Source organism: Petaurus breviceps, unplaced genomic scaffold, assembly GCF_028583685.1.
Source record: "Petaurus breviceps papuanus isolate PSGF00001 unplaced genomic scaffold, PetGlider_PUasm1.0 470, whole genome shotgun sequence".
NCBI lineage: Eukaryota > Metazoa > Chordata > Mammalia > Diprotodontia > Petauridae > Petaurus > Petaurus breviceps.
Window position 1 is genome coordinate 2,546,375 of NW_027186350.1, and position 14,346 is coordinate 2,560,720.

General features: G+C 41.1%; 1 protein-coding gene across 2 annotated transcripts; it reads left to right on the forward strand.

Annotated features, from left to right (window-relative positions):
- Positions 1–2,943: 2,943 nt before the first annotated feature.
- Positions 2,944–14,040, forward strand: LOC138171872 (C-type lectin domain family 1 member B-like). 2 transcript variants are annotated; one of them, XM_069101440.1, is made up of 6 exons: positions 2,944–3,394; positions 5,100–5,198; positions 7,968–8,096; positions 8,261–8,403; positions 10,021–10,127; positions 12,670–14,040. In XM_069101440.1, the coding sequence occupies exons 1-6, from the start codon at positions 3,322–3,324 to the stop codon at positions 12,833–12,835; spliced, it is 717 nt and encodes a 238-aa protein (XP_068957541.1). In that variant the 5' UTR covers positions 2,944–3,321; the 3' UTR covers positions 12,836–14,040. The 2 variants fall into 2 exon arrangements, with proteins under 2 accessions (XP_068957541.1, XP_068957542.1); XM_069101441.1 differs by lacking the exon at positions 5,100–5,198.
- Positions 14,041–14,346: the final 306 nt, after the last annotated feature.

The following is a 14,346-nucleotide window of genomic DNA, read 5'->3' on the forward strand; positions in this document are numbered from 1 at the left end:
GTATAAATGAAATACTTATCAAATTTGACAATGCAAGGGGAAGGATGCTACCAAGCAAAAAGGACTAGTTACAATATTACGTAGCAGAGTCATGTCCAAAGAGATTCTGACAAGCTAGAACTTAATGACTAAATTTGAGATTAAATTTAATTTGACAGTTTATAGATGAACCACTGTGCTAGATCCTTGGAATAAAAAGACCAAAAAAAGTGTACAATTACATGCTATTGAGGGAAAGATAACATTTCATAGATGTGTTGATACTAGGTAATCTCAGGAGGGAGAAGTCGCTAACACAGAGGGAGATCAGATAAGACTTTCTATAGGACATGGCGTCCAAGTTAAGCCTTGAAGAAATGGAAGGGTTCCAATGTGTAGAGGTAAGAAGGAAGTGTATATAAAGCTTATAGGATGGCTCCCTCCAAACCACAGAAGTGAAAAATGTAATGTTAGCAAGTATGGCAGCTTAACCAGAATCTGGAGAAAGGAAAATGTGAAACAAGTCTGAAAAGGTAGGTTGGATCCAGATTGTTATGGGCCTTCAAACGAAACTAAACTGAACTGAAGAGTTTACATGTTATCCTAGAGGCACTTAGGAGACATTGAAAATATTTAAGCCAGAAAGCAATTTGGTCTTGACTTTCTGCCTTAAGAAGATCATTTTGTCAACTGTGTTGATAAGCCAGAGAGAGTCCAAAGTAGGACAACCATAATGGTGAAAATTCTTGGGATTTTGTCCGATAAAAATTGCCTGAAGGAATTAGGAATGTTTAGACTAAGAGAGAATTAGAGGGGACAGATAGTTGTCTTAAAATATGTGAAGAACTCTTCCACAGAGGAGGGATGTTTTAGTAGACCCCAGAGGACATAACTAGCAAGGAACAATAACTAAAAATTGAAGGGGTGGAAAAATGCGTGTGTGATGTAAGGACAACTATTTTTAAGAACTTCCTAAGGTACTGCTTCAGGACATGGTGGGTTCCCCCTCTCTGGAGGCCTTCAAACAGGGAAGATTGTAGGAAGGATTCTTGCTCATGCGAGGGCTTGTCCCCTGAATTTTCTTTCAATCCTGAGATGCTGTGATTCTTTTGATGCTCTCTTGGAAATGTACAGAAAGACAGCAGCAAGAACCTTGAAGTCATGATGAGAAAAATGTGTATTAATGGAAAAACTGATCCACTATGAAAAGGAATGTCAATCTGGAAAAGACATATTGGAATTGCAAAATTTATGATGTTTGTCATTTTCTACAAAGTTTCATTCATCTTTTTACTAATTATATTTACTTACATTTATGCAAGGCATCAGCTTATTCTGTTGAAACAAAACACAGAACCAGGAGGTATAATAGTCAGGGAGTATTTATTAAGCACCTAGTGTATGCCAAACTTGAGTAAACTGCTGGGAATACAAAGAAAATAAAAGCAATCGTTGCCTGTAAGTAGTGTGCATATTAAGGAGGAAGATAACATGTAAATAATCAGGTATATACAATATACAAGATACATAGTCAATAAGTACTTATTAAGGGCTTACTATGAGCCAGTAACTGCACTAAGCACTGGGGATTACAAATAAAAGCATAAACAATCTATGCCTCAAGTAGTTTGCAGTCTAATAGGAGAGGCAACATGCAACTGTATACAAATAATATATACAAGATAAACTGAAGGTAATCTCAGTGACAGGGGGCAAGCATTTAAAGGGGCTTGAGAGAGGTGTTTTTACAAGATGAGATTTCATTTGATGAAAGCAGGGGAGTTAGGAGGTCAAAATGAGAAGGGGGAGAATTCCAAGCATTGAGTAAAGTCAGTGAAAATGCCAGGGGCAGGAGATAGAGTGCCTTGTATGAGAATAAGCAAGGAGGCCAGTGTCCCTGGATCCCAGAGTATGTGGAGAGGAGTGAGGTTTAAGAAGACTTGAAGAGTAGGAAAGGGCCAGGTCGCGGGGGTCTTTAGAAGCCAAACAGAAGATTTTGTATTTGATCCTAGAGGTAATGGGGAAACACTGGAGTTTATTAAAATGGAATGTGGTATAACATGGTCAGTCTTACACTTTAGGAAAATGTCTTTGACAGCTGAGTGGAAGATGGACTGGAGTGGGGAGAAAATTGAGGCAGGGCGACCAACCATGAGTTGATTGCAATAGTTTGGACCTGAAACCTTCTACCAGGGAGGTGACAGTGTCAGAGAAGAGAAGTGAGAGATGGTCTGAAGAAAGACCTTGGCCTGAATGGTGCTTAGAGGGATGATGTAGTCATAACTACATTTAAAATAATCAGTTGGAAGCTAAGTGGAAGATGGACTCTGTAATAGTACAGCTGAGAAGTGATGAGGACCTGAACCAGGGTAGTTGCTATATGAATAGAGAAAAGGGAATGACAGATATTGTGAAGATAGAAATGACAAGATTTCACAATGGGTTGGATATGTGGACTGAGAGGAGACTGGTAGACTGGGAGTAGAAGGTGGAGGACAATACTGAGATTATGAGCCGAAGTGACTGGGAGGATGGTGGGAAGCTTGGAAAGAGGAAGGGTTTGTGGCTATAATGAGCTCTGTTTTGGACCTGGTGAGTTTGAAATGTGTACAGAACATCTACATCAAGATGTCCAAGAAGCAACTGGAGATGTGTGACTTTGACTCAGCAAGGAGACTAAGGATGGATATATAGAGCTGGGAATCATCTTTATTGAAATGATACTTGAACCCATGGCAGCTGGTGAGATCTAATTATAGAGGGAGAAGAGGAGGTCCAGGACCGAGCTTTGAGAGATGCTCCTAGTTAGTGGGCATGACATAGATAAAGAACCACTAAAGGAAACCAACAAGGAACATTCAGACAGATAGGAGGGGAAGCAGGGAAGAGCAATGTCACCAAAAAACCCATAGCCAACAGGGAATAATAACAATAACAATAATAATAAAGAAGGAAAGAAAGAAAGAAGGATAGAAAGAAAGAAGAATAAAAGGAGAGAGGAAGAAATGACAGAGAAAAAGAAATGACAGAGAAAAAGAGAGAGAATTGGTTCTTTGGAAAGATACATGTAATGGAACGCCTCCGTCACTCACTAGAGATAAGAAAAAATGAAGAATTCATTCCATCTGTTTCCTTACCAAAAGTTCCTTTTCCTCTGTGTCCAAGGCCAGTATATCTCTGAGTGTCCATGGGAGGACTGTAAATGGCTCCTCTGTACTGATGAGGAGCAAAAGTGAGGAAGAATAGAGAAAGAGAGACATTGATCTTGGAACTGTGGAGGCAGTCTGTGCTCTTTGGCGTGGCAATCTTCGCCAAACACTGTAATCCAACAAAGGAAAAGACATGCAGGATGAAGATGGCTATATCACGTTAAATTTTAAATCAAGAACGTCAGCTGTGACCTCAGGACTTGCAGGTAAGAATTCAAATATCCTTGGTTTTTCTAAGAGCCAGCAGGCTGAGATCATTCTAATTCCAGCAGTTATTGAGAAAAGCCCCACTCCCCTTTAAAAAAAGTGTCATTCATATACATTTATGGATATGCCAGTATTTTCCATATAGGCAGCATGGTGTAGACAGCAGGCCTTGAAGTTGAGAACTGAGCCAATTCTCATTTCTAACATGTCCAGGTTGTATGAGAATTAAAGAGGTAACCTCTTAGTACTCTAGGCATCTCTCATAAATTGTGAAGAAAGTGCCCACTTGCTTTGGTAGAAGGAGTTTTCTCACCTGGGAGTTCCCCATACCAATGAAATCACAGGCCCCATCTCTACACTTACAATAAGGTGTGTATGTGTGGTGTAGTGTAGTATAGTGTGTGTGTGTGTGTGTGTGTGTTTAGTAGAAATAGTGTGGTATAGTGGATAAAGGGCTGGACTTGGAATGAGGAAGACCTGAGATCCTGTCTCAGGCATTAGACTAGCTGTGTGATGCTGTACAAATCCTTCTAAGCCTTAATTTCCTCATCTGTAAAATAGGAATAAAAATAGCAGCTACCTTAAAGGATATTGTGAGAATCAAGTCAGATTTTATGTCTATCTACATCTATATCCATATATGTATGTATGTGTATAGGTATGTCTGTGCATGTATACATACATATGTGTGTGCATATATATATGTAGTGATACACACATTATACAAACTACTTTGTAAAATTTAAGGCATTATGTAATTGTGATCTATTTTTTCCCCAGTCAAATCATGTGCAAGAGTGCAGAGGTTATGTAGTGTCCAGACAAGGCAGACAGACTTATTTGGAAGAGAGATAGCTGAGAAGATAAAGGAAGACAGTGAGACCATTGAGAAAGATGACCATAGAGTCAGAGCTGGAAGGTATCTTTGAGGTCATGTGATCATGTGTATATTATTATCTGAGAAGCATATTATTTAGTGAAGAATGAGAATACCTGAGGACAGGGATGATTTTGTCTCTAACCCCTCCTTTGACAGATGAAATTGGCATGCCAAGAGATTAAATGATTGCTCAAGGTCTCATTGGTAGTAAATTGCAGAGTCAAAATCTGAACCCATGTTTGGTTCCAAGACTGATCCTTGTTGCAACTCACAACATCAGTAGCTGCCTCCTCTATCTATACACCCAGAAAATATCAATGATTCTCTTGTGATTGCCTAATAAATTACACCTTCTACCCAACCTAAAATCAACTTTGAAGACATCTAATTATTAAGGGAAAATGAAGCCTACTTACCAGTGAGAGGAATGTGTGGGAACGACCAAAGATTCATACTGGGGAGCAATTCCCTTCACACTCACCTTGGCTTTAGTGACATCCCTATTGATGAGACCTGGGGCAGGAGAAAATGAAAGAAAGCTCTAGGAAGTTAAAGATGTAGGCTAGCTCCCCCTTCTTTCTGTTAATCCAGTAATCAGCAGTCTCAGCCCCTGTCATAGATTCAAGGTCAAGAGGAAAGGTATAGGCGGACCGGGAGACGGGTGTGAAAATGCTGATGAGCAAGGGAGGCAAGAGGCCAGCTTGGTGTCTGGAGCTGCCTCGATCTCTGGTCAGCCCCTGGGAAGCTAAGGAGGAGCCCCTGGCCTGTGTTTCCAGGAGGTACATGCTGTTCTCTGACTTTCCTTTCCTGCTGGTTGCCCATAGTTGAACCCAGTGTTTCTCCTGTGTGGCGTCCAATGGCTCTAACACTGCTGTTCCTGTGCCTAGGGTTGGCAGCTGGTCTGGTGACTCTAGGAATAATGTGTAAGTGTCAACTGGCCCCCGAGATCTGGATGGAAAAACCCCAACTTCCAATTCACCTGCTCATATATCCTTATGATACCTATTTACACCCTGTTGTAGGGACCTTGCCTCTGAAGAACTTCTCACCACACTTAGGTCGTTTTAGAGAAGCAAGATGCCAAAACCAAGAAAATGGAAACAGAGGGTTTTTCAGCCATAATGTACATGTAGTGGTGTGATTCCAGAGATCTAGTGAGGAAAGCCTCACTCCTTCTTGTTCAGGTTTAACTTTTTGTTGTGGCTGTTTAGTCACATCCAACTCTCTGTGATGCCATTTTAGGGTTTTCTCAGCAGATATTGGAGTTGTTTGCCATTTCCTTCTGCAACTAAGTTTACAAATGAGGAACAAAAGAGGCAAACAGGATTAAGTGACTGAAGGGGCAAGGTAAACCCCTCTGTGAGGAATAAGATTATACAAACCATGGCCCCAACTCAATATGACCTTTCTATTACCCCAGGGTGTTTGGGAACAGAGGATCCTGAGAACGTGAGGGCTGCTCTTCTCCTGGGACCCTGGCCACATTCTTGAGAAGAGATGATAACTGCCCAACTCCTGGAATTAGCCATTCCAAGGAGACACTGCTCTTGGGGGGGGCTTGGAGGGACTGGCCTCCATCCTGGGCCTCACACAAGATACAATCCTTGCTAAAAACGCCTGGTGGTATGGCTTCTTTGTTCTCAGCACGACTTAAACTATAAGATTAAGACCCCAAATTGGAATCTCACCCGTGGAGAAGACATCCTGCCTGGGACCCTCCTGAGCAGGACTCTGACGGCTGTACCCAGGATTCCCCAGTTTGTGTGGTCAGGTGTTCTTCCTGAACATGCTTCCCTGCATCGGTGATGATTGTAAATATATGTATTAATCATAGTTGCTCTTATCTTACTATTCCTAAGCCTTTTACTCTGTTATCTCCAGTTTCCTTCCCATTCACCTATATTGTAAATAAACTATATTGGATCTTTTGAAGTGCCAAGTGTTCTGTTCACACAAATCCTGAACTTCCTTAATTAGACTGTGACTTGCCCAGGGTCACACAGCTAGTAAGCGTCTGAGGCCATATTCAAACTCAGGAAGATGAGTCTTCCTGATTCCAGCCCAATGCTCTATCTACTGTACCATTTGGCTGCCCATTTTATTTTTAGCCTTTCTTTTATATATTCATTAATTTTCTAGTGTCAGAATATATTAGTTAAAGTGCTAGTGAGTTACGTATTACTGAAAGCCTTAAAGTGGAAGCTGGATGACCATTCCTCAGTGGATTTAGGTAGGGTGTTTCTGGAAGAATGGATTGGACTGGATAACCTTTGAGTTGCTTTTTAACCCTGAGATTTCATTATTTTACCTCCAGAAAACGTTGTGCTAAAATTCTGATCTATTGAGTAAACCCTCGTGGGATAATTTAGTTAGTTAGTTAGATTGATTTTCTGGAATTATACCTGTCATGGCGAGCAGCAGTACTCATCTACTTCCCTTACTCTGGTTAGTGGTCTGCCACCATGGAAACACAGAGCATCTCCTTTAATATGCTATAAATTCTTCTTTGACAGCAGATGCAGTTTTATTTTCATCTTTGTCCTCGGTACCAACATGCCACACAGTCTAGGTGCCATACAAATGTTTGTTGATTGATTTATCTGTTTTGTAGGTCATTTGATTCTTCCTGTTTCATTCTGGGTCTCTTTCATAGAATCTCACAAGTGGAAGGAACTTCAGAAACCATCTAAATAAGCTAAGGGATGCACTGGGCCTAGAGCCTCAGAAATTCAAATTTGACCTCAGAAACTGATCAAGTCATGTAACCTCTGTTTGACTTCATTTCTTCATCTGTAAAAATGGGGATAATAATAGCACCCAGGATTACAGAGGATCAAATGTGATAATATTCATAGAGCACTTTGCAAACTGAGCTGTAGTAATTGTTTTAACCCAAGCTTGATTGAGAATCCCCCTACAAGTTCATCCGCCTTTTCCTCATCACTTCCCAGGCAGCCCATTCTACTTTTGTGCAAGTCTAATTAATGAGAGAAGCAGCTAGGTAGTGCAGTGTAAAGAACACCAGGCCTGGAATCAGGAACATTCATCTTCCTGAGTTCAAATCTGGCCTCAGACACTTACTAGCTGTGTGACCCTGGGCAAGTCATTTAACCCTGTTTGCCTCGGTTTCCTCATTTGTAAAATGATCCGGAGAAGGAAATGGCAAACTAAACCCCAAATGAGGTCACAAAGAGTTGGACGCAACTGAAAGGACTGAACAACAATTAATACAGTTTTTCCTTACTTCATGACTAAATTTTCCTTCTTGAAATTTGCACTCATTGCTCTTAATTGGAGTAGGCAAAGCAGGCTAATCTCCTTCACATACCTGAAAGTAGTTATCACAATTTCAAGGGCCTTCATCATCGTGGCCCTCTCATCTAGACAGTCTAAAATTTATCAAGGTCCCTAAAAAGTGGTGCCCCAAATTGAACAAAATATTCCAGATATGTTCTGATCAGGGCAGTGAACAATGGAATTATCAGATATTTTGTTAACACTTGTTAACTAGATCATCTGATCATCTGAGTACAGTTGTGCTGTGTTCCAGACTTATTCTCTTCATTCCCTGATCCCTCTACAGAACTCCCTACCCTATATATGTGTTATAAATTATCCAGAGATCAACAACTATTGGATTCATAGGAAGGCCTTTGATTCATTATAAACTAACCTTACTGAATTTCTTTCAGCTCCCCCCATCCCAGCTCCCCCAGTCTTCAAACAACAAGATAACCTTCATACCCAGAATGGAAATCTCTCAGAGATTCTCCAGAAAGTAGCAAAAAACTTCTGTCAAGAGTTTATTCAAAAGTCTGTGGGTAAGTGTATCTGGGGACCCATTGTCCTTTTCTTGGTCTGTCCCCTCCTGCTCTGCCATATTGCTTCTTTGGAGTCTTGGGATCTGAGAAGAGAGACTCCAGTATTGACAGAGCTGGAAACCATAGCTGGACTGAAGAGGTGCTTTTCTCTGGCTTCTATATAGGTAACCCATGTAACACCAATTGGAGACATCATGGAGACAGGTGCTATGGTTTCTTCAGACAGAATCTGACATGGGCAGAGAGTAAACAATATTGCGCTAAAAGGAATGCCACCCTTCTGAAGATAACCAACCAGGATACTTTGGTAAGGAGACTGAACTCTCATCCCACTTCAGAGGGCTTCCCATAATGAATACTCTGGGAAGACTGAGAAAAGACTCCAGTAGGCTAGCATGCTCACTCCCCTCGATTCCTCAAAATGTGACCTGCCTAAAAAGTGTAGGATGTTCTTGAGAAACTGGTAAAAACTATCCTCTCAATTTGCCTAGGACTGCTTAAACCTCTATGGGGAAGTCTTTCTTGGCTTTTGGGGATTGTTCTTTCTCTCCAGTCAGGGAACACAGAAGCTGCTTTGAAACTCCCAAATCAGTTAATAGTGTACTTTTATCACCTGTATTTCTAAAAACTCTTTGAGTTTCTGTAAAAACCTTCAAGACATTCCCAATAAGTGCCTATGTGTATATATGATATATATAGAGATAGATATAGATGATATAGATATAGATATATGAGGAATAAAGAAGTTATAGGGAAGAAGAATTCAATCAAACATGAGGAGGGAGGATACTAAGACAAAGCAGTCTGAAAATGAAATGAGGTCATCTTGGTAGAAAAATAAGTATACAAAGAGAGGGCAAAAAATGAGTACTTGTTGGGGATGATTTGTCCAAGACACAATTTCTACTTCAGTTAAGGATTGGACTTAATAACTTCTGAGCTCTCTTTCCTCTGGGATTGATTTGATGACAATAAGGACACTAGTAGTAGATTAGTAGAAGCCAGGTAGCAAAGCAGATAAAGTATCAGCCCCGGGGATAGGATCACCTGAGTTCAAATCCAGCCTCAGATACTTACTAACTGTGTGACCCTGGGCAAATCACTTAATCCCAATTGCCTCCCCCCCAAACCAAAAATAAACAAAAAGTGGTGTATTAATAGTTCTATAATGAATGGTGAGCTGTAGTCATATTTTTTAGGGTTTTTTTTTTGTTTTGTTTTGTTTTGTTTTGGAAAGAGAAAAACTTTTGTGTCAGAAAAAAAGACGCTTAGCAGGTTGTGAAGCGCAGCCCATTGTCACTTATATCTTGTACCTGACTGTGCAGGTGGTAGGACAGTAACCTTGGATGTCAGATACCTGCCAAATAACCTGCCCCATATTTCATTGCTATGAGATTTTCCTTTGCCCTTCTGGGCCTTTGTAGCCACAGAGTCACAACTCTCATCAGGCCCTCATCACCTCTTTATTGGATCATTATAATAGTCTCTCTAATTCAAGTCACTCTCCATTCCAATCCGTTCTGTACTTAACTGACAAAGTGATTTTTCTGAAGCCGGGTGAAACCGTCGTATCCTATCACGCAATTCAAAAAATATTCAAGACTTAACCACATGCCTTTGCTTTCATCCTACCTAGCATCTATCTTGCTATCTTAATTCCATTCTGTGCTTGTACTCTACCTTTGGTGTATAGATTGTGAGAGATCTTCTTACCAACAGACTCTGAGAGTTATAGTAATAGATCACTTATTTAGAATTCTCAGATCTGGGGTCTTTCTCATCCTAAAACCACAAACCGTGGAACCCTAAGAGCCTTCCATTCCATCCACCACCTCATTTTCCTGTCTTTGCTGTAGTGGAATCTTGTGTGACTCTCACCGCCAGGAGTTACTCTCACTAGCAGGACTTCATCTGTCCTCTTTAGGATTTCCTCAAAGGAAGGACTACTTTTATTCGATGGATTGGACTGTCCCGTAGAAAGTCTGATGGGATCTGGATTTGGGAAGATGGTTCCCCCTTCTCTAAGAGTGTGTAAGTCACTAGACATTCATAATTAAGATACAAGTGGGATGTTTTGTTACTTTGGCGTGCTTCAAGAATTACACTCCTTCTAACTGTTCTCTTACTTTTTTACTCTTTTCCCTCCACTGCCTGTTAGAGGTGGATAAAACTGGCAAGGCAAGGCAATGATAGCGCCAGAAAGCTATTTCTAGTAGAAATATCTCATGATTAGATCACAGGGTCTGAAAGGTTGCCTAACATTCAAGATCCTTAACAAGATGTCTCCAATCTATGTTATGGACCCTTGCTCCCCAGCATAAACTTTTTTGCTTTAGCCAGGGGTGGGGAATCTGTGACTTTGAGGCCACATGTGGTCCTCTAGGTCCTCAAGTGTGGCCTTTTGACTTAGTCCAAGTTGTACAGAACAATTCCTTTCATTAAGGAAATTTGTTCTGTGAAATTTCAGTCAAAGGGCCATACTTGAGGACCTAGAGGGCCACATGTGGCCTTAAGGCTGCAGGTTCCCCACTTCTGCTGTAGACTATTTGACCTGTTAGATCATTCTTCCTCACTCTCCTGTGGTAGATTTTTATCTATGTCAATAAAACAACCAATAGACATTTATTAAGTGCCTACTATGTGCCAGATACTATGCTAAGCACTGGGGATACGAAAAGAGACAAAAAAAGATAGCCCTTGTTCTCAAAGAGCTCACAGTCTAATGAGAGATGAAATGAATGAATCAAATGAATGAACAGCAAGCAAATATATACAAACAAGCTACATAAAGGATAAGTAGGAAATAACTGAGAGAGGTAAGGCACTAGAATAAGGCTTTCGTGTAGAAGATGGGATTTTTGGTGAGACTTAAAGCAAGGGAAGGCAGTGTGTGGAGTTGGAGAGAGCGTTCCAGGCCTGGAGGACAGCCAAAGCAATTGCCTGGAGCTGAGAGTAGGAATGTCTTATTCATGGACTAGTAAGGAGCACAGTGTCATTGGAGCAAGGGCACGTGCAGGGGAGTAAGGTGTAAGAAGGCTGGAAAGACGGGGAGCTATGTTATGAAGGGCTGTAAATGCTACACAGAAGGTTTTATATTTGATACTGGAGATAACAGGGAGCCATTGGAATTTACTGGGTAGGAGGGGTGCCATGGTCAGACATGCACTTTAACAAAATCATTTTAGTGGTTGAATGAAGGATGGATTGGATTGGAAGGAACTTGAGATAGACAGACCTATTAGCAGGTTATTTTGATAGTCCAGACATGAGGTGATAAGGGCCTGTACCAGAGTGGTGGCAGTGTCAGAGGAGAGGAAGGAGGGTTTTTAGGAGGTGCTACAAAGGTGAAATAGCCAGGCTTCGACAATAGATTGGATATAGGGAGCAAGAGACAGAGATGATCCTGAATGACTGCTAGGCTGTGGACCTTGGGGAATGGAAGGATGGTGTTGCCTTCTACAGTAATAGGGAAAATAGGAAAGAGGGACAGTTTAGACAGAAAGATGATGAGTTTCATTTTGGACATGCTGAGTTTAAGATGTCTACTGAGCAACTAGTCTGAGGTGTCCAATAGGCAGTTGGAGCTATGGAACCGAAAGTCAACATAGAGTATGGGGTAGGAAATCATCAGCATAGAGATGGTCAGTAAGTGCAAGGGAGCTGATGAGGTCACCAAATGAAGTAATGTAGAAGGAAGAAAGAAGTGGGCCCAGGACAGAACTTCTTAATGATGAGGAAATCCTACGAATCCCTGCTTGGCCTCTTTTCTCTCTACATTTTCCCTCTTGGTGATCTCATCAGCTACCATGGGTTAAGTTACCATCTCTATTCAGATGAGTGCTAGATCTATCCCTAGTCTTTCTTGAGTTTCAGTCGCATGACACCAAATGCCTTTGGGACATTTGAATTCGATATCTTGTAGGCATCTCAACTCAACGTGTTCCAAAGAGAATTCATCATTTTCCCCCCAAAATCCACCCTTTTACTGAACTTCACTGTTACTATCAAGGACAACAACTGTCCTTCTAGTCACCCAGACTCGCAATTTTCTTGTCGTTCTTGACTTCTCCTTCTCACTAACCACATATAAGCAGATCATTGGTCAGATCTTGTGGTTTCTACTTCCACAGCATATGTGTCAGATCTACCCCCTTCTCTCTACCCACACAGTCTTGCCTCCAGGTCAGAACCTCTTCATTTCCTGAGTAAGACTGTTATGACGCTCTGTTAATGAATCTCCTGCCTATATAGCCTTGCCCCCATCCAATCCATCTGCCAAAGTGGTTTTCCTAAAGTGTAAATCTGACCACGTCATTTCCTATGTACACACACACACACACACACACACACACACACACACACTCCTTTATGGAGTCTTCCTTGATTACCCAGTCCAATCCATAATGATCTCTCTCTCCCTTGAACCCTCATAACACTTAATTGATCTTCAATGGGACTAAGCTCTTTGGGGAAATACATGGGCATATGATTGGTGATCAAATTAGCATTTACTCTTTGTTTTTTAATTAAGCTGCAGTTTTTATTAATTTTTACCTACCTTTTCCTTCCACAGGTTTAAGCTTTTAGGAAATGGAGAAGATCAACATTGTACCTACTTTCATAAGGGAAAAATTTATACTTCACTCTGTGAGGTTACACATTACTTAATGTGTGAGCAGAAGGCCAACACAATGAGGATAGAACAACTGATTACCGGAAAGACAGATGGAGAAGAATGATGTCAATGCTAGGCAGCTTGTCGATAGAGGCAAGTGAGAAAGTCCTAAACAGAAAGAAAAGACTTTGCTCTCTGACTTCACACACACACACACACACACACACACACACACTCTCTCTCTCTCTCTCTCTCTCTCTCTCTCTCTCTCTCTCTCTCTCTCTCTCTCTTTTGGCTTATCACCTTTCTGCCCCCAAACACATCCTAACTTCCACCTTCTTCCCCAAATTGGTTTGTTTGTTTGTTTTGCAGATAAACCCCTTTCTCAGACTGTTACTTCTGTCATTCCAAACTGAGTGTTTCTCACTACTTTCTAAGCCATCATCATATGTAAATAAATCAGGACAGGAATTGCTTGTGCCTTACGGATGAAGTGTTTGACTAGACTCAGAACACCTCTAGAAGGGTGACACAGTGATATCTCTGGAAAACAGCTTTAGAAGACCACAGCATGCTGGTCAGTGCTGTGCCCAAAGATGACATCAGAGGATATGCAATGATGGAGCGAGCGAGCAGGCATGCTTGTCTCTTGGCAGAGGTGATAGACTGAAAATGAAGAACGAGATACATATATCCCCACGTTGGTCAATTTGGTGATACATTTTGCCTATTAGACTTATTTGCTACAAGGGAGGATGTCAGGGTGGGCAGGAAACAGTGAGACATGATAAAGCTACCCAGAAAAGAACATCAGTAAACTGAAAAAAATATTTGGACAAAACTAAAACAAAAAGTGCAGAAAGGGAAATAGGACAATTTTGTAACTATTGGTTAAATCTAATATACATAATTATGTAAATGTAATATACAAAGTTATGTAAATGCAATATTCATAGCTAGGTGGGGGGGAGGGGTTCGTAGCTAGGTGGTACAGTAGACAGTGTGCTGGGCCTAGATTTAAAAAGACTCATATTTGTGAGTTCAACTCTGGACTCAGATACTTAATAGCTGTGTGACCCTGGGCAAGTCACCTAACCCTGTTTGCCCCAGTTCCTCATCTATTAAAAAAAAAATGAGCTGGAGAAGGAAATAGCAGAACACTCCAGTGTCTTTGTCAAGAAAACCCCAAACTGGGTCATGAAGACATGACTGAACAACACCTTTTTAAAACAATCCACATATATAACAATCATGGTTTCACATGCAGTCTTCTTTATTTTTCTTTGCATAATGGAATATTTCTGTTTGCTGATGATTTTTAAGTGCTTAATAAATAAATGCTGCTCTCACGAAGTACCAGCTTTTGTGGCAAAGTCTTTGCAGGGGTGGGGAACCCGCAGCCTCAAGGCCAGATGTGGCCCTCTGGGTCCTTAAGTGAGACCCTTTGACCGAATCCAAACTTCACAGAACAAATTCAACCTTTAGTCTTTTAAGCCGTTCCTGGGAAGGAGCTAGTCATTGGCAATTAGATTCTCTCATAGCAAAAGTGTGGAAAGGTTTTTATCAGTTCCAGATTATAACGAGCAAAGGGCTGTCCTGGACCTGCCTGTGTGTGTCTCGTGCCAGTGCCCCCTG

Excerpts from the sequence above, each read along its gene's own strand:
- LOC138171872 (XM_069101440.1), top strand. The coding sequence starts at position 3,322 with ATGCAGGATGAAGATGGCTATATCACGTTAAATTTTAAATCAAGAACG. Across the intron at positions 8,097-8,260 it reads GTTTATTCAAAAGTCTGTGG|GTAACCCATGTAACACCAAT; the intron begins GTAAGTGTATCT and ends GCTTCTATATAG. Across the intron at positions 8,404-10,020 it reads TAACCAACCAGGATACTTTG|GATTTCCTCAAAGGAAGGAC; the intron begins GTAAGGAGACTG and ends TGTCCTCTTTAG.